We start from the raw sequence: 25,926 nt of genomic DNA, 5'->3' as shown, positions 1-25,926 counted from the left end.
CTATCGAGACCGGTCCGGAGACCAAGTCACTTTTTAGGTGTATCTGGTGCAAAGGTAGTGCTTCAGTCCCTTTCCTAATGCCTTTTATCACACTGACCTCCCCAGTCTCGGTCTCTGCACTAAAGTCTAACACCCTCCTTAAGATCAATGACTGACAAGCCCCAGTGTCTCTCCAGATCCGTACTGGAACTGGGGTTGACCCCTCCTTCACCGACACCAATTCGGCCGAAATAAATTTCTCACGCCCTTCCTGAACTCTATCAGACCTCTTCTCCCCTAGCGGTTTGTTTGCCGGCTCAATACAGCCAGTCGGAGTCGTCGTTTTTCCTTTCCCCGTCTCCTTCTTTGGGGCAAAACACCTGGATGCAATGTGACCGGCTTTCCCACAATTATAGCATACGACCCCAGGAGACTCCCTACCAAACTGCTTCCTGTCTTCCTTAACCTTCTCACTAGCCCCCAGCTTACTTTCTGGCTTTTCCGGCGGACTTTCTCCGCCCTCTCGACTACCCTTCTGGTAGCTTTTACTCGGGGTAAACTTTGCTTTGTGTGTTAACACGTACTCATCTGCTAACTTAGCAGTTGCAGCTAAGGTTTCTGCCTCTTTCTTATCTAGATAAAGCCTCATACCTTCACGGACACAACCTTTAAATGGCTCAATCAGTATCAGCTATAGCAGTCTGTCATAACCCCCACTGACCCCTTTCGAGGCGCACCAACGCTCACAATACATCTGCATCTCACGGGCAAACTCTAAATATGTGCGGTCCCACTGCTTCCTCGCATTCCGGAACCTTTGCCGGTATGCCTCCGGGACCAACTCATAAATCCTGAGTATCACCTCTTTCACCACATCATACCTCTGGGCATCTTCTGCTGACAACGCTGAGTAAGCTTGTTGAGCCTTCCGCTTAAGTACACTCTGAAGCAAAACAGCCCACTTCTCCCTCGGCCAGTCCTGACTCGCAGCGACTTTTTCAAAATGTAGAAAGTACCGATCAACATCGGCCTCCTCAAATGGGGGAACCAACTTAACCTCCTGGGTCACCCTGAACCCTCCACCTTGGTTCGGCATTTGGCCCCTCTCTAGCGCCATCCTTAACTTCTCCAGCTCAAACTCCCTTTCCTTTTCTCTCCCTTCTCGTTCTAACTGCTTTATTCTCTCTTCCCGTTCTAACTGCCTTACTCTCTCTTCCCATACTAACTGCTTCTCTTCTCGTTCTAGTTGCTTTACTCTGAACTCATGCTCAAGTCTTAATGTTTCCATCTGCATCTGCACTGCCTCTCCACCAGGTTTGCTCATAGACACCCCCTCCGCCTCCCCGTGGGGAAACACACCTTTAGACACATAATGCTCAATGATAGCTCTGTGCATCTCTGCTCTCCTCATTGTCAGCTTCCCCTTAAAAAGATTCAACTGTTTGGCAACAGTCGCCAATTCTGATTTCCTGGCATCCTCTAACGCCTCTAAGGTTGGCGCCTTTAGAAATTCCTCAATCTCCATTTCTGCTGTTTGCCCTTTTTTATTCTTTCGGGAATTTTAACCCAATCAATTTACCCAGTCCCAATTTTGGCGTTCAAAATCCCGGATGAGATCCCCACTTATGTTACACACCCCGTAACTGGGTTGCCAAACCAGCAGAAATGGAACGCTCGTTGGAGTCTGTCATTACTAGGAACTAATAAAGTTTTATTAAAGAAATAAGTAATACAGTACACTAATCGCAAGGATATAAATGTAACAGGTTAGCAATGATAATAAACACGTACACAGAAATAGGGTAATAGGAATCAACCAAGCTCTATCGCAGTCTAGGGGTGAAATGATCAGTCTTAAGTGAAGCAGAGCTCAGTTCAGTTTAGTGCAGTTCGAAGTAATCGCCGTTGTTGTACCGTTGGGCGGGGGGGGGAAGAGAGAGAGAGAGAGATGCAGTTAGTTTCGGGTAGACCTTTTGATGTCTTCCGATCCTGCTGTGGCTGTGACCCCTCCATTCCAGATACGATCGTTCTTCCGCAGTGAACCCGGCACCCAGGCAAGGGCGGACACACGCCCCAGGTTCCCACCGATCGTACCTTTACACCCTGTGAGCCTCTGACCAATTCCTGGGAATCAGTCCTCCAAACTCCCACCAACTTGTGAGGGCACACTGCTCTTTCCAGGGTCTCGTGGTGTGTCTCATGCCTTAGCAAACCTGCTCTTTTTATCCCCCTGCTGGGGTATCACCTGTCCATCAAACTTCAAACAGTTCAGGTTCAAAGCAAACGGTCTGTATTGTGTTTCTTTCTCGTTAATCTCTCTCTTCTCTCTTATTAGCATTTTGAATGTTTCTCCATTGTCTTCTGTTATCTCTCTCATTAGCATCATCCGTCCGGTAGCTCTGCTTGGCGTCACACATGACAGGACTCACTGTTGATTTGAATGCTGTTTGCTTAATTTTATTGTTTGCATGATTTGTTTTTTCTCTTTTTCTGCACATTGGGTGTTTGACAATCTTTTTTTATGGGTTCTTTTGTTTTGTAGCTGCCTGTAAGGAGACAAATCTCAAGGTTGCATAAGTATACATAATTTGATAATAAATGTACTTTGAACTTCAAACTTAAACAGTAGGATTACATTTGCAGTCCTTCTGTCTGCAGGAACTGCGCCATTGTTTATAGAATTTTGGAAGATTATAAGTAATGCACCCACAGTTTCCATGGCTTCCTCACTTAATATTCAGGGGTGCATATTAAAGGGCTCTAAGGATTTATCAGCTTTCAGTCCAATTAATTGATTCAGAATTATTTTCATCACCAGTAAATACCTTTAAATCCTTTCATTCTTGTTAAGTAGCATTGATAAGCAAACTCTTTGTGCCCCCTTCTATGAAGATAACCAAGAGTATTTGTTAATTATTATTCTGCATTTTTTCTCCCCATTTTCCCATTGTTAGATTTACATTTGTCTTCATTAACCTGTATCTTTTAATTTACTTGCAGAAATTTTGTGGTCTGTTGTTATGTCCCTTGTAAGTTTGCTCTCGCATTATATTTTTAATTAATCTTTTGATCTATTTTTGTGGAATTCCAAATAATACCCAATCCTCAGGCTTTCTGCTTTATCTGGCAACTTTTTATGACTACTATCCTTAACTTTTCAGAGTAATGATTGATTTAATTTCCTATTGTACTTTTGCTTCAAGTAACTATTGTCCTTCCCTCATTGATCTCTTACGTTTCAGCCATTGGCTGGTGGCGCAATGGCATCAGCTCCAGACTCCAGATCGAAGGCTCCCAAGTTCAAATCCAACTCGGGCCACCCCCGAGCACGCTTTCTATCCGTGCCGGGTTGAGCGTCGAGCTAGCCACTCTGCCTCGTTAAAAAAAAGTGTCAAGTCAGGAATGTTCATATCGTGACCCGGTTAATCCAAAAGGAGACCAATCCTGACACTATGCGCCAGACAAGAATGGCTGTCTAGTGCGACACGCTAGGAGGACTGTTTTATATCATTCTTTTTAATGACGTGCCCCAACAAAGCCAAGTCACACATTGTACCTTCATAGTTGCCTTTGCCTAAATTTAAGACCCTGGTTTCACTTACCATTATTTCACGTCAGATCGTACTGTGTGCAGGCAGTGCCATAGTGAGACCCAGCAGTGTGCACAACATGTGGAGCTTTGGAATGCTAGGCAGGCTGTTAAGACAGAACATGCATTGTTGGGGTTCTTTAATTCACATCCCCAAGTTACCTGATGTTTGCTCTTTTTATGGTACCTATAAAATGCTATATATTCTACGTTATTTCTACAATTTCAGTACGTTGACAGAGATTAATGCTGTGTATTTGATGAAATCCATCACAAGTCATTAATGCTAGAAAACATCAGCAATCCTAATGTGCACGGGCCCATTTCTAATTGGAAGAATTTTCAAAAGGCATGATCACTTCTGTGCCAAGCCATGGGTAAAACTCCTTTCATCCAGATTTGCACATAAAATTGGACAGAATGTGCTCCAATATCTTGGATTACCCCGTCCCTATCATTTAAAAAATTATGACCTAGAAAAATTATCGACTACAGTTGGAAATCTGAAACAAAAGCACAAAATGCTAAAATGATAAGGGTTCAAGTTAACTACTTCTCTTTCCACCGATGCTGCCTGACCTGCTGAGTGTTTCCAGCATTTTCTGTACTTGCCCCAGTTTTCGAAATGCCCGTTGAAATAACTCATTGCATATTTTCGTCACATATTCGGAGTATTTTCACTGCAAGCACTACAGTGGAATGCAGAATGTGGCTCCAAGAGTTGCTCGGAAAGATTAGAAATACGACCCAGTAGTCATAACCACATTCCACGAATAAAATAAACGTCTACCTCCCCGTGTAACAAATTCCCGAAATATCTTAGTACATCTGAAACATGGTAAAACTCTTTCATCGCAAACTAAGGGGGGCAATTATGCTGACGTTAACGATTAATTTAGCTAAGTAAGATAACCGTTCGTCGTATAAACAGCGCGCAAATATATTATATATCGGTTTGCATCATCTCCATACGCTGGGCTTTAAAGCTAGAAAACACACAGTGTTCTGGGAACGTAATTGAAATTCCTCCCTGAGTGACAGTTGGATCTTCCCCCAGCGCTTTAATCGAGTCTATATAAATAGCTGGCTTTAGCCACTTGCTAGAGAGCGCTCTCTGAAGGTGTTCCTTAGTGTAGTGGCGCTGTGGTAGGGAAAGCTGATTATGGAGCGAACAGAAATGCAGAAACCTCAGAGCCTGTCGGATATAATTCAGGATTTGCACCGCATTTTTTCTGATGACAAAGTCGATGTGGACGAGGTGCGAACTTTGTTAGAATCCTACCAAAGCAACCCTCAGGAGTGGTGGAAGTACGCCAAATTTGACCAGTGCAGGTGAGAGGTCGGCGGGTGAGATGTGAACTTCATATGCTCTGCCGTACATAAGATACTGTGATCATTGCTGGGTCAATGGATAGGCCGTATTGTATACATGCAGTAACTGAAAAATATAGGCAATGAGGAAAGATTTAATCCGGATTGTGCCTGTCTGCCGGGGTGTAAAGCTGCCGGTAAGGCCTATAGTTATGTAGGCAACGTTGTTCGGGCCACTGGGACTACCGGGATTTTTGGCCCCGTGTGTAGTTGTGCAAATTTTGTGAGCCTGTGACTGAATATTGCAACTTTAACTTTGATAAATATGTTTTAAATTATCACTCATAAGGAATGTAACTGATCCCATTTATAATCGGAGCCTTTTTTATATCCTTCACTTTTCTTAAATTTCATAAATATTTTGTTCCATTAATTTCTAACGGGGATTTTATGTTGATGGAATTTGCTAAAATTCAGATCTGTTAAAGTCGCTTTGCTGCTTTAAAGCAAGAATTTGGGCTGTGGTATTTATGGAACGTATCTGTTCTGCATTGCAAACACGTTGCTTTGCTGCCTTGCCTTTACTGATCGTACTTGCAGTTTGGACTGGGACTATGGAAGGCAGTTGCAGAATAGAATTTCACAATGGTGGAACCTTCCCTTCAACCTTGCGGCACGTTTTGGAAAATGTTTAACATGGCGATAAGCAAAACAAGCCTAGTTTAAAACAAAAACAGAAATGTTGAAAGTTATGGCCCTTCATGCCTTTAGTAACTTTTGATCCCATTCTGCAATCTTTAGCAGCCATTTTCCCGAAGTACTGACTTACTGTAAGAATCGAAAATTGTGCGAGCAACAGTTCTAGTGGGAAGGATATTCTGTCTTGTTACTGATCTATTTGTTAGCTCTGCCAATTTAATTGTTGCACATTTGCTGTGAGTTTAATACGTTCTACTTCACTGATAACTGGTAGAAGGAAGGGAAAGTAACACGTATAATTGATTTATAGTTTCTCCGTAATTGGTTTGTTACTGACAGAAATTGTTTTTTTTTAATTAATGATGCATACCTGATGGAGATGTCCCAATCAGATCCATCCATTACAGGAACTGGAAATATTTAAGTTTTTTTTAAAGGTAGGAAATCGTGGAAATGTTTGAGTTGGGGAAAAACCTGCTGGGGAAACGATTGGTGTTTCTGTATTGATGACTTTGAACGTTGTAACACAGTGCTTTTCTTGACCATCTCAAAGTGAAGCCAGTGAAGCAGTTTCCATGTGCGGGCATTTGCAATACAAAAAACATGGCAACCAACACTAGCCCATCAACCTCCCATAATAAGCAGTAAAAAAAAACATTGCACTGTAATGTTGTTTGAGTAACAAATACAGTAGAACCCTACTTTCCAGTTCTAGCTGATGGGGCTTTCCATTCAACCTAAACCCAACTCGCTGTGCATTCTGCTAAGGCATTTGGGTTGGGATCATCATGATCTGTCTTTCTTTCCTGCTTATCCAAAGGACTCCAGTTTGAGTAGAATCTGCTCTTCAGTGTGTGTGCTGTTGAAACACGCTCACTCAAACTGTGGCCAGGTCAGGTTAAGGTTGGATTTTAACTTTGTACCTGGACAGATCTGTGCTGTTCTGTAATGTCATTGGTCTGTCTTATCTGAAAACTGGCATCTAAACATTGCAACACTTGTAGCACCAAAGTATCAGTCAATATTTTCACATTCAGTCTTTTAAACACTGTATGCTGACTGTTCATTGCTCTGGGGATGGAAGTTATTAACGTGTGAATTAATCTAGAGGTTTGCACGAGGAAGTTTTTGGGTCTTTTAAATCATGGAATGCTGATGAGGAAAAATGGTATAAGAGGTGTCTGTAACAAATTGAGGGACAATTGAATATGTAGAAAGACCAAGAGGAAGTCATGAAGTTATCTTAGAGCAAATACAGTTCTAGCAAAATGATATTTTTGTATCTTTCAGAGGTCTCATGATTGAGAACTAGTTTTAATTTGATTCTCAAACTTTTGTACTTCCGGATCATTCAACTGTTCAGAGCTTGGAGTTTTAATTTCACCCCAAGTTAAGTTTTCTCTATTTATACAGAATTCACAAAAGTTCCACCAAAGTTACTGCTAACTTACCAGGTCATATCTTGAACTATTATTGTATTGTAAGTATATTCAGTAGTTAACCATTTTTCTTTTTAACTAAAACAGTTGTGTTCTTATCCCAATTTAAATTCTGATACAAAGCTTTGTATTGAGGTGTCATGTCAGTGTTGTAGTTGGTTAAGAGCAGTTTCAATTATATATACACCATTCTGTATTCTCCAATGCTAATTAACTCTTGTCAGATTTATTAAACTGAAACCCAGTATTTTCTTACCCGAATCATGACATAGAAAGAATGGAATTGAAATATATTTGAACTTCACTGTCCTGAGGTAATCCATTTAATAAAAAAACACCTTGGATTGGTATGTTTTTGATGGGGTTATGTAGCTAGAAGTGGAAGCTATTAAGTGAAGTGAAAGCCATCATGTTAAAGCCTGCTAGTTGCTCTTCTGAAGGAAGATTAATTACAGTGTATTTAACTATTCCAATAATTGTTGATCCCCTTTTTGTTTTGTTATCAGTTCTCCAGACTTTGGACCTAAGCAAGGAATCATGCAAGGGCTACTATTTATACCCTTTCTTAAGAAATTTTTCAGTAAATGTTACAAGAGGAAGACTAGAATTATTGTTCCCACCCCTCAGAATATAGGCACTCAGCATATGTGAACATTTCACCGCCTTCAGAAGTTGGGGGATATCAAAAGATTGTGTGAAACTCTTCCTTTTTTTTACTTCTGCAGTTCTTTATGTTTAAAATTAAATCTTACTCTGGCACAATGTACAAAGATCTTTGTACACTATTTCTAAACAGTTGTCATAATATTTGTAATGCAGTCTACACATGCTGAATGCATCCATATTTCTGATTCTTGGTATTTTTTTCCTGTATTTTCTCTTCAATCCCTCCAATTATTTTAGCCTAATTAAGAGGCTTCTTTTACACTTGATAAAACCATACATGAAATGTTAACCAGATAGCAATGTATCTACTTTACATTTACGTAGTTTGTTTTCCTTTCAGCTTTTATTTTCCCTTCAGATAAAGTTGCTTCTGTGCAAGTCTAGTCTTGTCTGATTCTGTTCTGGAGAATTAGAAAAAAATAAGATATTTTGAATCTCAAACTCTTTTGTGTTTTAAGTGATTATTTGCTTAGGATAAAATAATGAAACCTCCTCACTCTCCACCTGTATGACTACCCTCGAGCTTGATCCAAGACCTGACCCTGTTAGCTAATCGTTTTCTGCACAACTATATACTTTAATAGGGCTCGGATGATCTATTCTCTTATCTAGCTAAAGGCATTTGGCCAGATTTGACAAGTGTGGAAGAGATGCACACCAAGATTGGTATGAAAGGAAGGACACGCTGAGGTCAATTGTGACAGCAAGGTGATGGTGGGTGCAGTGACAAAATGTATCTAACAAGCTGTTGGATTGCCTTCTATTGAGTGAGTGGTAAATGGGGCTTTACTGCATGTTGTGGTGGGTAATGCTGAGTTGCCTCACTTACCACAGAAACAAAGTTTCGCTTTTGCCAAATTGGCAAAATGCCAGAGTAGGAGCAAACTAAAAAGCCATGTGGAGTTATTATCCAAAGTAATGGGTGACTTATTAAAAAAAAACTGGTGCACAACAGACCAATTAAGCAGATTGATCTGAGTGAGCATGAATTTGATACAGCTTTTACACACTCAGTTGATGAGACTACCAATAAGACAACATTTTGATAACAGAATGGTGGCTACAGGAAGACTTGAGTAACAGACTAAGTACTGATTACAGAATACATGAGTCAAACAGTAAATCCAACTTTCAGTTACAACACAATGGGTGGATTTCTAGAAAGCTGGTTATCGTTGCTGCTGTATTCTGTGTCTCTAATTCTAGGCTCTGTCTATAGTTTCCTGTTACTATATTAGCACAGTCCACATCCCTGTTTAGTCCTCATTATTCTTTCCTTTAAAATGCTGGAGTCCAATCTGGTCAACAGGTTCTTCAACATTCATAAGGATGTTTTATGCTTAGTTGTATGACTGAAAAATATAAAGGATGGGTATATAATCAAAATTTGACACTGGAAGAAAATCAGGAGTGAAGAATTTGAGTCAATTTTGAAGCGCTCTGCAGTTGAATATCAGCAATCCCTGAAGTTGTTGGAGGTGCTGAGGTGATCAGTGATCCTCGGGTTGGAGACCAGTTTCTGATTGGAAGATCATATGGTCAGTGAATCCCGGGCACGAGTCAGAGTTGTGACGGATGGTGACGCCCCAGATCGCTGGGGCCAGAGGTTCATGCAAGTTCATAAGTCGAGGTCCATGCAAATTCGGAAGTAGTGGCCCAAAGCTTGAAGTTCACAACATGGTGAGCTCAGAGGTAGAAGGTTGAAGATTGAAGGTAAAGGCCAGGAGGAGTCTCGGGTGGATTCTCTGCAAGTCTTAGAATCCAGGTACAATCCTGAAGGTGCAAACACGAGGAAATCTGCAGATGCTGGAATTTCAAGCAACACACATCAAAGTTGCTGGTGATCGCAGCAGGCCAGGCAGCATCTCTAGGAAGAGGTACAGTCGACGTTTCGGGCTGAGAGCCTTCGTCAGGACTAACTGAAAAAAAGAGCTAGTAAGAGATTTGGGAGGGGAGGGGGAGATCCGAAATGATAGGAGAAGACAGGAGGGGGAGGGATGGAGCCAAGAGCTGGACAGGTGATTGGCAAAAGGGATATGAGAGGATCATGGGACAGGAGGCCTAGGGAGAAAGAAAGGGGGAGGGGGGAAGACCAGAGGATGGGCAAGGAGTATAGTGAGAGGGACTGGGAGGAAAAAGGAGATAGAGAAAAAGAATACATATATAATAAATAACGGATGGGGTACGAGGGGGAGGTTGGGCATTAACGGAATTTAGAGAAGTCAATGTTCATGCCATCAGGTGTCCGGTGCTCCCGATGCAGCCTTCTATATATTGGCGAGACTCAACGCAGGCTGGGAGACTGTTTCGCTGAACACCTATGCTCTGTCCACCAGAGAAAGCAGAATCTCCCAGTGGCCACACATTTTAATTCCACGTCCCATTCCCATTCTGATATGTCTATCCACTGCCTCCTCTACTGTCAAGATGAAGCCACACTCAGGTTGGAGGAACAACACCTTATATTCCGTCTGGGTAGCCTCCAACCTGATGGCATGAACATTGACTTCTCTAACTTCCGTTAATGCCCCACCTCCCCCTCGTACCCCAACCGTTATTTAATATATATGTGTGTGTGTGTGTATGAGTGTGTATTATGTAATCTTTTTCTCTCTCTCCTTTTTATCCCTCTGTCCCTCTCACTATACCCCTTGCCCATCCTCGGGGCTTTCTTCCTTTTGCCAATCACCTGTCCAGCTCTTGGCTCCATCCCTCCCCCTCCTGTCTTCTCCTATCATTTCGGATCTCCCCCCCCCCCGCCCCCTTTCAAGTCTCTTACTAGCTCTTCTTTCAGTTAGTCCTGACGAAGGGTCTCAGCCCGAAACGTCGACTGTACCTCTTCCAATAGATGCTGCCTGGCCTGCTGCGTTCACCAGCAACTTTGATGTGTGTTGCTTACAATCCTGAAGGTGGCTATCCTGAGGTTGGAGGCCTGTCTGGGTGTGAGTGGGAGTGATGGTAAACAAGCTTTGTTTGTTGTTCTTGCTGTTCTGTGGAACATTGTGGGCATCAGAAAATGTGCTGGTTGTTAATGCAAACTATACATTTCACTGTATGCTTCAATGCATATGTGACAAATAAATCTGAATGCTGGAAATCTGAAATAAAAACAGAAAAGACTGAAAATACTCAGCAGGGTAGCAGAAAGGTTATCACTCTGAAACATTAACTCTTCCACTGCAGATGCTGTCTGACTTGCATTTCTGACATTTTCTGTTTTTATTTCAGATCCAACATTTTTAGTTTATTTGCTTTTCAATTAATCACAAGCTTTTAGACTGATGAAGCCAGTTTAGAAATCCAGGAATAACCTGTGCTGCATTGCCTCTGTCGAACCTTCCTGGTACTACATCAAATAATTCAATAAAGTTAAATAAGCTTGACTTTTCCTTATGAAGCCCTCTCACTGGGCTTGTATAGGAACTTGGCTTGTTAGCTGGCTCTACTAACAGCCACTGGACTTGGGTGAGACTCCAACAATGTATGCTTAGGGTCGGTATGATTTGGGTCCCACCAAACAGAAAAGTTGGGATGTTTCAATTAACGGAACCCCAATTTGAGCAAATGCTGTATAAATACTGCCCATAAATGATTATCCAACAGCAAGAAATAACAGATCGTACACAGCATACAATTGTAAAAAGGTGTATTTTTTAATTTCTGCTTAGTCAACGAGTTATTAAGAGGAAAAGAAAAAGGGGAAAAAAAATTAAAAAGGGCCCACTACAATTAAACCAGTCTAAATGTGCACAGTGTCGGAGCTCATATCTTCCAAAAGCTTGGTGTGACTGTTACTTACAGCATCGACTTCTCATCACCAAGAACTTCCCATCTTGGACTCTTTCAACTCACGAATCATCCTTTATAATCATGCCTTCCTGTCGGATCCAATCCTACAGCCATCTCTCCTGACCTTCTCTTCTCTCGATCTCCCGCCAAAAAGACCACGAACCCCACCAGTGTCCATCACAAATCTTTTTCCGTCCAGCTTTCTCTAGAACCTTCTCCCAATTCCACCATCCTGAATAGTTAGCAGCATTCCTAAGTTGAACATCACAGCCCCTTATCTTTAACTGAAACCCAAACACTATCAGCAGGACACATTGCTTCTACAGAAAGCTACAAAATGAAATCCCATCCAACCTTAGCAGTAAGATTCTTAACCAGGGCATTACACTTGTATCGCATGGTTTTAGTTGCATTTTTTTCCCACCAGAGCTTGAAATTATAAAATCTCGGTTTAATCATTGAAAATCCTTAGTCTATCTTTTGATAAAAGAGTAAACATAGAAATACAGTTTTGAAGGACTGCCCCTCAATATGTTGTTAGCAAATCCTTCTCTTTGGCCAGAACCTCCAAGAGAATTTAAAATAAGCCATTGACATTTCGTATTTAAAAATCTGGAAGATCATCGGATGAGGATTTGCCAAATAATTGAAAGTGGTTGATTGTATGTTAATTCAAATTAATGATAATTTGATCATTGATAACTGGAAGTCATTGCAATATTTCTGTATTCTGTGATTTTTTTAAAAGGCAAATATTAGTCTGATGCTTCATATTTAGAAAAGTTGAAATATCATTTTAGTCAATTACGTCATAGGCTGGTGGCTTATTTTACAATGCGCAGTGCTGCCTGTGTTGCAATACCTGAATAATTGTTATTAAATGTCAGTTATCCAATGCAAGATGGTGACCAAATAATTGTTTAATCTCTGAATCAGACCTGAAACCTTTACACTCTTCTCTCGTCGCAGATACTACCTGTAACGTTCCGTTATTTTGGCTCGTGTATGTCTAGGGGAAATCCCGCCCAGCACCTGCTTCAGCAGTCCCCTCAGGGTCAATCGTCGCCCGAATCAATCACAAACATCAATCATCAGCCAGCACACCCAGTAAATTTTAACACATACACTTTATAGATATTACTAATTCTAGGGCATTAATATACATTTGATACAGAGAGGAAAGTAATGAAAAAAAAGGCGCCAACACTTATCAAAGTCCAAGTTCTTCGCGCGCTACCGTTGGAGCTCAAGTTCGACGTCAGACGACCACCCGAATTCCGTCGACCCACGGCTCGGGACCACCCGAAGTGATCGACCGGAGCCTCTCCGCACGTCCGCTGTCCTCCTCGTCTCTCCTCCCGACTCCCCGCCAAAACTCAGTCCACAGTCATATCATACAGCATGGCATCCGAAAACAAAACGATACATAACCACGCCTTGGCTAATAGCACCCTCTTATCACCCTCTAAACCACAATAAGCTGCTAGCGCAAACTCTCTGCAGCGTTAAAACACAACAAAGCCGCATTCCACAGATTAACATAACAAAAATCGCCATTTTAAATGTAACAAAAGAAAGACCCCGTACATACCTAATATGCTGGGTATCTCGTAGCAATTTTCTGTTGTATCCCAGTTCTCCAACTAAACTATTGTGAAAGATCCTTTTTCCTTGGTTCCAGAAGTCTGTGTACATAACCAATGTGTGCAACAGTTGTTCATATACCCACTGGACTCTCATCTGCTATGACTGCTCTGAACTTGGCTGTTCCTCACATTATAATCCTCCACCCCAACTATTAAAAGCAAAATGTCTACCTCGGTCCTGCATAGTTATTGACAGTCTCTGGGTTAGTAAATTCAAAAGAATTTCTCAGAAGAAATTCCTTGTTTATGGGTCACCCATATTTGAAGCTATTCTGCCTAACTCTGAACTTCCTCCTGAAGGGATAATAATCACATGGCAATGATCATGTCAAGTCCCTCAATCTTTTGATTGCACAAGATCACGTAAACATTTCCACCATTTGAAACATTTCCACACTCCCTTACTTAGATGAGTGCAGCAACGGTAACAGTGTACATACAAGATTTTGGGACAAAGCAGCCAGCTTGATTGGGACCCATTCATTTCTTGCACCACTGGTGCACAGTTGTTGTAGATTGTGCTTTTTACAATATGCAGTGTTGTTACTCACTGGCTACTCCAACAGCATCTTCAAATGTGGAATCATAGCTACTCAAGTAAGGTTGAAGTCAGAAGATGCATGAGAATGGCACTGCCCTTATTTTCCCCTCCCAGTTGCACATAAGCCTGACTTGGGGCAAATCTATCACGATTTCTTAATTGCTGGGTCTTAACCCTGGTACTACTCACCCAACAGTGCTACCTTAGCACATGGGATTATAATAGTCCAACCACTGGCTCAAGGTTAGTTAGTGTTGCACAAAAAGTGATGGTTTTGCAAACAATGCCCATGTTCAAAATTAAATAAGCCAAATAAAACTTCCATTCTTTTAAATTCTAATCCAGTGTCCAACCTGCTCAACTTTGGTCATGAGACAATTCTTTCCATAAATAATTATTGTGATTCTTCTTTATAACTACATCAGAATTCAGAAAAAAATGAAACATGCATGTAGTCTTCCCAATGTATAGCTAAAGCTTTTTGCGGTTGTCGTATGGCTTTTCTACTTTTACTGATGGGGAGCAAATAAGTGGAGTGTATTCCCAGAGAGGCAGGCAGAGCTAATTATTCTATTCTGGCATATCTTTGATTGATATCTCCTCACAAATTTTCACATTTATCAACACCTTTGTCCCTTGTTTTTATTGCCTGGTTCCCTTAATTGCACCATAGTTGATTTGTCACTACTAGTGCTGTGGTAGCAAATTCTACATTGTTAATATTCCCTGAATTGCCAAGAGGAGGCCCTTTAGGGGTGAGACAAGCTTCCACAATATATTAAGGCCTTATGATGATATCCTTTCACGGTGTCATCCATGTAAATTATGTTAGATTTAACATAGTGTCTTGTGATTTCTGTAATATTTTGTATAGAACAATATGTAGAACATACCAGAATTTAAATTCAATCCTTCTAGGAGTGAAATTGGATGTTTCTTTATAAAATTCAGTCTTAATTTCCCGTGTTATGTTTGGTAAATAGTTTATCTATCCCTTTTCTCTCTGCCTCATGCACATTTATTTGCTCCTTATTCTTCCTTTTGAAAATATACCAGATCAATTGTCCATATTGAAATGAAGATTAGTGCACTTTCCCTCGTGAAGCACCTTAAAGTGCTATTATGAGAAATTATGTCAGTATATTTTCCCAGTATTTCAAGTTAATCTCAAAGTATATGCTTCTATTTTTAATTGAAATTTGTAAGTCTCATCTACATTTTCAGATTTCATATTTTAATGCTAAGATCATGTCTAATCTAGTTTCTTGATCATTTATACTATGCATACAATTATGAATGTTGAATCTTTTACAGTTGTCTGTTTAGCTTCTGGTGTGTAAATACATATATTTTTCTGATTTGGATCTTTGGATCATGCACCATAATTGGACTCGTGGTTCCTCTTTTTGCAGATACACGAGAAATCTTGTTGATGAAGGAAATGGGAAGTTCAATTTGATGATACTCTGCTGGGGTGAAGGCCATGGCAGGTACCGTATACCAATAGTATTAATGTTACCTCAGTTATGGCTTTGCTACTACTTCCTTTTTATAATTTCAAATAGACAAAAGATGAAGGAAGTATGGTTCCCAGAAACCGTTCTCATTGATCTTAACATGTTCCGCTTTTATTTCAGGTGGACGATCTCACTCTTTCAATGCTCATGGTGTTGTCTAGTGTTTTTACTCATGTTCGAAAGCAAAGTTGCTGACTTTTTTTCTGGTTTTTCCACAATGTAGCAGCATCCATGATCATTCTGATTCCCACTGCTTCTTAAAAATACTTCAGGGACAGTTAAAGGAAACAATCTTCAATATGCCTAATGAAGAAATAAAAGAACTTTCCAAGAAAAAGGAAACCATTCTTCAAGAAAATAAGTGTGCTTACATGAGTGGTGAGGTTTTGATGTTTTAAATTCAATGCTTCCTTTTTAGATTTAATTTTCAGTTAATATTCCATGTTTACTAGGTTTCCTGTGACAATACTTGTTAAATCTCATTTAGTATGCCAATGGAAATTAATCAGTGCAATTCTAATTTTTCAAAAGGCGTGCATGCAATTTTAGTGCCTTTAAGTGTGGGACATTCCAAATTGTTCTGGAGCCATTAAAGTGCCTCGAATTGGTTGTTACAGTGGAATCTGTTTAATTGGGACACAGGACACATTGGGAACAGTACATTTTGGCCCAGTTTATCGGCAATCCCAATTAGCCAAAGTTTTATGGAAATAGATTACAAAAAGACAAGCTACTGTTTGACTGAGTAATAAATCATGTATTTAAATTACTGAACAAATTAGAACACCATCAGTACTGCTACAGTACTATAAAACTGCGTATTGGTTCCTAATAATTATTGATGGAGGAATTCATACAGTGCATGCTGTCATATTCAGTGACTGTAAATGAACAGAATCAGCCAGACATCTAGTGCAGATAATAGACTGCCTTAATTGCCTTCCTGCATGATGCAGTGTCAAAAATCACTGCTTTTTAATTTGGCTTAGGTCAGCCTAAATGAATAACATAACACAAAAAAACTTCTGTTTAGGTATGGTGTCGTGTCTAATGGCCACACAAGTACAAGTGACTAACAATGACAAATTGTTGCATACTCCAATCTTCATTTTTCTTTGTAATATTCATGATGATCGTTGATACTTTCAAATTCTTCTTAACTTGATGCATGAAATCATTTCATTTTCACTCCTGGCCATTTCTTGCATCTCTAAGCCTGATTGTATGAATCTACAGTGTTAAAACAGTTCAGAATTGTCTTACTGCTTATTTCTCACCAACTATCGGTGACAAAAATCACTTACTTTTGAACACAAATGCACGTAGCTGACACTATTTAAAACCTGTTCTAAGCACGGTGTAGTGCGTAATGACCATATAAGTGCACACGGCTGACGCTAGTTAGAAACTGTTGAGCAACAACCTCCTGTCCCGATTAAGTGGCATAGTTTCCCAAATAAACAAAGGAAACCCAGCTATTTTCTTGATGAGTTTTTGTTCTTTAGGGGTTGTCCCAGATAAGCGGCTGCCCTGATTAATTGATGGCCCAATTGACCAGAATCCACTGTATTGTAAAACCAGATATGTGCAGGCCAAGCTTTCACATCTATTGTTTTAGTGATGTTTACTAAGATAAATATTGTTCTGGATACTACTGATAATTCCCTTTCCCTGCGATGGGGTAACTTCTATTCACTTAAGCGAGGGCTTCTGTTTAACAAGGCACGTCTGATTACCAGCCTAGATTTTGTGCTCAGGTGGAGTTGAATTGATCTGTTGTACATGCCATGTACAGTTCAATAGTCTTAAAATGGCAAGATAGAAATTGGCTTTTGGCCTGGTGGTATATGCTTTCAGGTCTTCTGACCATTGAAGGGAGGGGGAAGAAGAGAGAAGGTGGGTGGTATCTGATTATTTTGGCTGCTTTGCTGAGGCAGCAAGAAATATAGACGGAGTCTACACAGGGAAGTCTGGTTTCCATAATGTGTTGAGATGTGTCCATAACTCTGTAACGTGTTGAGATCTCAGGCAGAACAGTTGCTATACCAGACAGAATGCTTGTTATCATGCATCAATAAAAATTGGTAAGAATCATGGGGATTTATTTATTTTTGCCTGCTGAAGAAGAAGCACTGGTGTGCTTTCTTGCTGTGGTGTTTGCGTTAAGACCAGGACACGGGTTGGTGATGTTCACTGTTGGGAACTTAAAGCTCTCGACCCTCTCAACTTTGGTGCCTTTGATGTAAATTCAGCACCATTAATGACGATGTCTTTCTAGTTTTGGCTTGGCTCACCATTGAGTAAAAGTTCCAATCTTGCTGCATGAATTCCATATGAATTCTTCCATTTCACCTGTGAAATGAAGGAACTGGAACATTTTTTGAGGGGGGGTGTTTATTTTGTGAAAGAAGTCACCAGAGAAAATTACTAGTAAGTAGGAAGCAGTTTCTTTATTCGAGAAAACATGATACAGCAGGCATCATATTGAGATGCTTTCGGTGGAAAAGTCTGGCTGGCCCACGCTACCCGATTATTTTATGTGCTAAACATCAAAGGACAGTTTCATATTTACAATTTTTCCACAATGCTTTCTTTGAAACTATACACAAACTTCACACCTTCCAATTCGCACTGGCACCAAAGACATCTAATTGAATTTTAATCAGCATGGACTGGCCTGTAATTCAAGGCCTTTAGGAATTTATTGTTCAGAGCTACATTTCAAAGTAAATCCACAATGCATATTCGAACCTGAGGATTGGTGGCTGAAGTTAACTGCTAAATGTGCTAAACCCAAAAATAGCTCAAACGATTGGTTAATGTATATGAGATACACAAGATGAGCAAATTGGGAAATCTTTTGTTACTGTCTCAAATAGACATATGAGAGCCTATTTAATTGTTTGGGGATCTTGAGTGTTTTTCACAGAATACATATAAACAAAGGTGCAATTTAGCCATTTTGGCTTTTTACTCAACATGAGATTCTTGGAGAAAATCATGTCTTGAGTTTTATTATAAAGTGGAAAGATCTGAAAATATTGTGTTATACTCAAAAATGAACAGATAAACTGTGTTTTCAGGATCTGAAGTAAATTATGTGATTTCCATTGGGAATGTGTCTGACCAAATGCTTTGCTTTTTGAAAATAGATTCAATTGGGGTGCACAGAGTTGAAAATGTGAGTCACACGGAGAAGGCTGTCAGCCTTCACTTGTATATTCCTCCCTTTGATAGTTGCCACACCTTTGATGAAAGAAGTGGCCATAAACAGAAAGTGACAGTTAATTTCACAAGCAGATATGGGAAGATTGTTCATCCTGTAAGTAAAAATATTATTTTTCATTTAATTGAATTAAGCTCGAACCCAATGTAAAATGCAATATTGAATAGAATCTCTTGCCATCTTGCACTGTGACACAAGCAACTCTGACATAAAGCAATACATTATATTAAAAACAAAAGCTTGGTTGAAAGTTTATTTGCTGGAATTTTCTTACATTTTTTGGGTACAGTTTTCCCCCGCTTTTCGAACGTTCGCTTTATGAGACCTCACTGTTACGAAAGATCTACATTAGTTCCCTGTTTTTGCTAACAGAACGTGTTTTCACTGTTACAAAAAAAGGCAGTGCGCGAAAAAAAGCAGCGTGCGCCCCGAGCAGCCGCTCTCTCCCGGATTCGGAACAGCATTCTCGCCGGCATTGCTTAAGCATGTGCCTGTGAGCAGCCGTTTGCAAGATGAGTTCTAAGGTATTGGAAAGGCCTGAAAGAGCTCGTAAGGGTGTTAGACTTAGCGTAAAACTAGGCATAATTAAGTGTTTCGATCGTGGTGAACGAAGTAAGGGCAAAGTGAGTTTGGCTTGTGGAAGTTGACGAAGATGATGTTGAAGAGGTTTTGGCATCTCATGACCAAGAACTGATAGATGAAGAGTTGATGCAATTGGAAGAGGAAAGGATAACAATCGAAACCGAATGCAGTAGCGAACAGGCCACGGACAGATACCGATTCGCAGAGAATGCAGTGGTAGCCGAGAGGCACACAGCACATCTTTAAGAAAAAAAGCCAAAATAAACATGCTAATTGATTAGGTGCTGCCTGGCACGTAAATGTCGGCCCAGATCAGAGGTGACGCAATCGGCAATTGCCCAGTGTTGAACTTGAACGCACGCAAGGTCATCAGTCGGTCATTAACCTACAACTACTCGATGAGTAAAAAACAAACATTGCTTGACAGTTTCTTTGGAAGAGGTGGTAGGGGACATAAAAGGCCTAACGATGATGATAACGCAGAGACAGTTGAGGCCAACACTGCAAAAAAAAAAGAAAGCTTCCTTCAACAGAAAATACGACGGGTTGTACATGAAATATGGCTTTATTGCGACCGGTGACTCACACGCTCCAAGCCCCCTGTGTATGATATGTGGAGACAAGCTGTCTAATGAGGGAACGAAGCCCTCAAAACTGCTTCGGTACCTTGAGTCCAAGCACCCTGCACAAAGACAAACCCGTTGAGTTTTTTGAGCGGAAAAAACGTGAGCAAGCGGGACAGAAGCAAGTGCTGAGAGCCACCACCTCCACAAATGCTGCTGCTCTGAGTGTTGTACTTAGTGGCTGGCCGTATTGCTAAGGCAAAGAAGCCTTTCACTGTTGGTGAAGAATTGACTCTGCCTGCTGCCAAGGACATGTGCCGTGAACTGTTGGGAGAAGCTGCAGCTAACAAGATGGCACAGGTTTCTCTTTCAGCTACCACAGTTTCAAGGAGAATCAATGACATAGCGGAGGACATCGAAGCACAGCTGTTGGAACAGTTTAACGAGTCACCATGGTATGCTGTCCACGGCAACGAGTCTACCGATGTCAACAACAAGGCAATACTGCTGGTTTATGTGTGATATATATTTCAAGACGATGTGCACGAGGATATGTTGTGTGCACTGCCACTGCCAACTAACATAACTGGGGCAGAACTATTCAAATCTTTGAATGACTACATGTCAGGCAAACTGGACTGATAATTCTGTGTTGGAATATGCACAGATGACTGCAGTTATGACTGGAGGGCTGTCTGGTTTCCCTATCAGAGTCAGAGGTTGCTCCTGAATGCCAGTCTACACACTGTGTCATACACAGGGAAGTGCTGGCTAGCTGAAAAATGTCACCTGATCTTGACAGCATATTGAGTGATGTTGTTGAAGTTATCAATCACATCAAAGCAAAAGCCCTTAACTTACGTCTGTTTGTGCAGCTTTGCAAGCAAATGGATGCAGAGCACAAATGCCTTCTCTTACACACTGAAGTCAGGTGGCTATCAAGGGGGAGAGCCCTGGCCAGAGTTTTTGAGTTAAGAAAGCAGCTACAGAGATTTCTTTCAGGAAAAAAGTCACCACTGGCAGCACACTTCAGTGACGAGGAGTGGATAGCAAAACTCGCTTATCTGTGTGACACCTTCAACCTGCTCAGTGAACTCAATTTGTCACTTCAGGGGAGAATGACAACTGTCTTCAAGTTGGCAGATACAGTGTCTGCTTTCAAAGCCAGACTGGAACTGTGGCGACTGCGAGTGGACAGGGGCATACTTGACATGTTCCCAACATTAGCTGGGATTTTGGGAGAGACTGAGGCTGCACTGTCCTTCTCACAGCTGGTGCGTGATCACCTATCTTCGCTGTCGACAGAATTCGAGCGTTACTTCCCAACCGCAAATGACCCAAGACGTGCAAAGGAACGAGTCCGTGACCCATTTGTGAATGTCCCAGTGAATCATCCATGTCAGTGCAGGAAGAAGATCAACTCCTCGAGCTTGCAAATGACGGTGGGCTGATAAGTATGTTTGGCATAACATCTCTGTCGACATTCTGGATCAAAGTCAAGGCTAAATATCCTGAGGTAGCCACGAAAGCACTGAAAACGTTGCTTCCATTTCCAACATCATATCTCTGCGAAGCAGAGTTTTCTGCAATGAATGCAACGAAAACTAAATTGCGGAATAGACTGGACATAAGGAACCTCCTTCGAGTATCGCTGTCTCCCATCACCCCTCGATGGCACCGTCTTGTTGCAGGAAAATATGTGCTGTGTGTTTAATATTAAATTTGTTAAATAAACCCTTTTAGAAACAAAATTGAGCATATTAGCCACTTATAAGTGACTTAGAATTGACTTATCACCTATACTCTGGTCGTGATTAATACCCCCCTCCCCCCCACCGGTCGGCCGGTCCACAAGAATATTGTCAATATTAAACCAGTCTGTGGTGCAAAAGAGGTTAGGGACCCCTGCCTTACTGAGCATTTTGTTTTTCTGAAGGAGTTGGCTCAGAAGTTTTTTTTGTTTGAAGATTTTGTATGGAAACATACTCGCTAGTTAAGGATAATTGTGGTAAGGGATGACAATAGATTTGATATTCACAGAAAAACAAGAAAACTTAATTTATTGGAAATTTAGTTGATTTGCATTGTTTTTGTGAATTGTATCTCTTTTTATCCAACATTTCTTCCTCCTCCCCCACCCCCATACATAGTATCCCTGTTATCCAGTGGGAATCTGGAGTATAAACTTGAAGATGTAGCAGTAACTTCAGCCGATTACATTTTCTTCATAAATTATGATAATTTTCAATATAAGATCTTGCTAATTAAAATGAATGGAGTTATTTGTCTTTTGTACGAGGCAGTGTTGTATAATCTTGGCACATTGATATCTATGGATGAGCTGACTTTATTGTTTCCATTAATTTGTGGAGACTGTATAGATAGGAAATAACAGTCTTACATTTTTTTGTAGAACTGTGTAAGAATAGTTGCCAGTTCTCTATTTCATTATGAAGTGATCTACCAGAATTTTCACACACAAGAGGCTAGAGGAACACAGAAAATCAGGCATTATGAAGGGGAATAAACAGTTTTATAAATGCAGCCTGACTTGTTGAGTTTCTCCGACAGTTTGTGTTGTTCTATATTTCAGCATCTGCAGAATCTCTTGTGTTTATACAGGAAGTTTTATTTGCTTATCAAACAGTGAGGGACTATTAAAAAAATACAGCTGTAACAATCTACTGTTTTTTTTTATTAATTTGAAATCCTGATATCATTTGAATCTGTTCTTGTTAGTTACCAACCTGGACTAAGGAAAGCTGTGTTTAAGCTCTGTTTAAAATGTGTCACTCACTGAAGTCTCTTGGACAACATAACTTCATCAATAAGTACTTTGGTATGGCCTTTTCAAAAGGGAGTTGAGTGATGTTGTATTTTTATATATAGAATAAAACAATATCTGCGACTAGTGGTGAATTATTCACTGTGAATTTCATTTGTCCCTGTGGTTAGCAGACCTTTATTTGCTATAAGATCTGCAACTGTGTATTATGCTCACTGTTTCTTCTGCAGTTGTGAATGAGTAATTGGAAAATGTGCCAGGTGGGAGAAGAGAGGGAAATGAAAATTATCTTTACCCCACCAAAAGTCCACAGTACTTTTAAAAGTCTCTACATGTCAATTAATATTTGGTTAATCAACTGATTCTGTATCAACATCACAAGGCCCCTAAATGGCGCTTTTTCGCCAGTGCTGTTCAACTTTTTTAAAAAAAAAGTGTTCCTACAGATAAGTTCACATGATTTAACTCTTCCAAAGATGGTGTTCCTACAAAGTTTAGGGCTGAACATAGACTGACAGTGAATTGATTTTAAGGGGCCTACATTTGCCACATTAGGACTGTAGATTTTTTTTGTTTATTGTTTGTATCCTGCTGTATGTCAAACTGCCTTCTGGTCTGGCCAAACCTCTAAAAATTGGATTAATCATTAATGTAACTTGTGTGACTATGAAGTATCTCGAGTTCTAAGCTTCCCGAAAGGACCTGCCTCCCACAGTTAAACTCCATATTTTTATAGGAGAATGTGCTGAAAGTGGTTTGTATTATGCTGAATTTGGACTGTGATCTAGTTTTTAACACCTGCTTTCTGGATTTAAGAGCCAGATGAGATGGCCACCATTCTCATGTCCCAGTTGCAAAAGGTTGATGTTTTTCCAACATGATTGTTGGAGACTTTTCAGAGGGAAACAAAGCTCATGGGTTTACTCTAAAATTAAATTAAAAATTCAAAGTGTATGTGCTCTAAAATTAATTAAAATAAGTAAAGCATTGGTTTTTTTCCTACTCGGCCAAAAGTCCCATTTACTTGAATAAGGTTACCACTTTGCATCTACCCTTCAGTTTTGCATGTGGTAAAATGCAGTGGGACTCTTTGTGGAGTCATGGCACTGTTGACTCTAGTGATGGAGTAGTTACAATATTTGGAACATCACAGGTTGCATAACGTCAAGGCTCCCTAAGACATTATTAGCCAATTGTAACCACTGACAATCAACGCAGTTCACACTAGTGTAAATGAAAAGAATAACTTGTGTTCATTAGTGCTTTAAGTTTCTGATTTTTGATTGTTGACTTTGCAGGAAAATGCTGTTTCTCAAGAAAACAACTAATTCGTTCACTAACAAGATTACGGGAACTTCTGAGATGCCAATATAATACTGGCATGAAACTTTGGATATCCACCTGCTTTTATGGGGAAAATAAAAATAAATCTCATTTTGATAATGCAGAATTAATTACTTAATTGTGAGATTAAAGGTTTTTAGATTGGCTGATTATGCAAATATAAATTCTTAACAGAGGCAGTTAATTGTTCCACTTTGGGTATTTAAATTTCCAGTTAGCATGATTTGAGTTTTCAAATGCATCTTTTCACTGGTAGCAAAATGTGCATTTTATGTGAAGATTGTGCTCTTGATGCTGACTATCAGTATTTACTAGTGTATTCTTCAGTTCTAAAATAAATTGCCATAATCATTCTCTAGCATTTGAAGACTTACTATAGATACTGGCATATTGTATTGTGAAATGAAAAAAATGTAAACAATATATTTTCCTGTAACAAGACAAGGTGTAAATTTAATGATTTTATTAGTCTGAAATGATCTTAATGTCTGTACATATATGTATTAGAACTTTTAGATATTGCTTCAATAAACTGAATTTATGAAATGACTGTATGCAAAGTATATTCATTTTTACACGTCTAATGAATATAATGTTTATTGGTGCAACTTACGAAAGAGTAACGGAATTAACATTATAAGCCAATATACTTCATTGAGGGGGATTAGGGGAATGACCTGCTTCCACTCCAGTTCTGTGGATTCTGATGTGGCTAAAGCCAATGTGGGAGATGCAGACATTGTTATAATAGGGCAGATGTTTGATTGGATGTGTAGTTAAGGATATGGTTTGTGTCTTCTACATTAGGCTGGGATTTTGTGTTCATTTCAGGAAGGGCTATGGTGTTCTCAATGCTATCACAGATGCTCCTTCATTTGAATCACTATGGGCCAAGAATTCCTGCAAGCTGGTCGGACGTTAGTTTTCATGAAGGCTTATTGTAATTGAGTGACGTATAACACCACTGTTTTGGAATCCAGTGGCAGTTTTGTGATTTGCCCATTGGTGTGGACTTATCACTGGGGACAATGCTGGGAATGTTGTCCTTCGACAGAAATCCTGTGGATTTGAATAATTTCGTAATGTGTTGGTGGTTATCTCTGTTTTGAGGTGCCTGCTGATGTTGTTTCAGCAGCACAGGAAAAGGCAGGGTAGACAAGGAGCTTCGTGTTTGGTCTGAGGTCTCAATCTTTGAACGTTTTTCCAGGTACCCATAGAATATGCGGCTGAAGGCCTTGGAGAATGTCATAATGTAGAGGAGGGCAGCACGGGAGCATGCCCTGCAGCTCATGACATCTGTGCAGATCATGGTGCCAAACTAAATAATGTCAACTACATAAGGTCTCTATCCCTTCATTATCTACACACAATAATCAATTCTTTGTACAGCTACAAAATTACTGCCTCAGAATTAGATTATGACAGCAGTAGAGTGAAAGACAAAAATAGTACAAGTTACACTATAAGAAAATGGTGAGAAAGAGCAAATACCAAGGTAGTGTTCATGGACCATTCAGAAATCTGATGGCAGAGGTGTTTCCAAAATGTTCAGTGTGTGTCTTCACGTTGCTGTGATTCCTCCTCGATGGTATAACGAGAAGACTGCATGTTCCAGATGATGAGGGTCCTTAATGATTTTTATATTCAAATTTATGACTGGTTGAAGGGAAGCATTCTGCGGACTACCTTTATCACCCCATCTATATGTGTTGCCACTTCTGTGGAGCTGTAGAGTCATACCCCAGCATTCTTCTGTACATAAGTGATCTGAAAGATCCTGCCTTTATTATATACCTCTCCTTTACAGTTAACTTCTCAGTGCAGCATCTTCTACTTCTCAAGATGAAACTCTATCTGCCATTTCTCTGCCCTAATCTGCTGTATCTTTTGACAACATTCTTCACTATCCACAGCTCCTCCAATGTTTGTGTCACTTTATACTTCATAATCAACCCATCTACACTTTTGGCCAAATTGTATATCACAAACAAGAGGTCCCAACACTGATCCCTGTGGAACACCACTGATCACAGACCTGCAGTCAGAGAAATGCTCCTCCATCACCATCCTCAGTCGTCCATCACAAAAACAATTCTGAATCCAGACTATCAAGGCACCGTGGATCCCACGTTTTAGTCTACCATGAAGAAGAAATCTCATTTAATATGTTACTAAAGTCCCAGTAGACTACATCCATTGCCCTACCCTCTTCAAGCCTCTTCAGCACCACCTCAAAAATCAAGTACATAA

General features: G+C 40.2%; 1 protein-coding gene across 1 annotated transcript; it reads left to right on the top strand.

Annotated features, from left to right (window-relative positions):
* The first annotated feature begins 4,654 nt into the window (after positions 1–4,654).
* On the top strand, positions 4,655–24,190 carry LOC140211572 (cysteine dioxygenase type 1-like). Its single transcript, XM_072281413.1, has 5 exons — positions 4,655–4,900; positions 15,072–15,149; positions 15,400–15,554; positions 18,329–18,498; positions 23,631–24,190. The coding sequence occupies exons 1-5, from the start codon at positions 4,731–4,733 to the stop codon at positions 23,658–23,660; spliced, it is 603 nt and encodes a 200-aa protein (XP_072137514.1). The 5' UTR covers positions 4,655–4,730; the 3' UTR covers positions 23,661–24,190.
* Positions 24,191–25,926: the final 1,736 nt, after the last annotated feature.

The sequence above is a fragment of the Mobula birostris genome, chromosome 17 (genome assembly GCF_030028105.1).
Source record: "Mobula birostris isolate sMobBir1 chromosome 17, sMobBir1.hap1, whole genome shotgun sequence".
NCBI lineage: Eukaryota > Metazoa > Chordata > Chondrichthyes > Myliobatiformes > Myliobatidae > Mobula > Mobula birostris.
The sequence above is the reverse complement of the archived record's forward strand: the minus strand, read 5'-3'. Positions and strand labels throughout refer to the sequence as shown.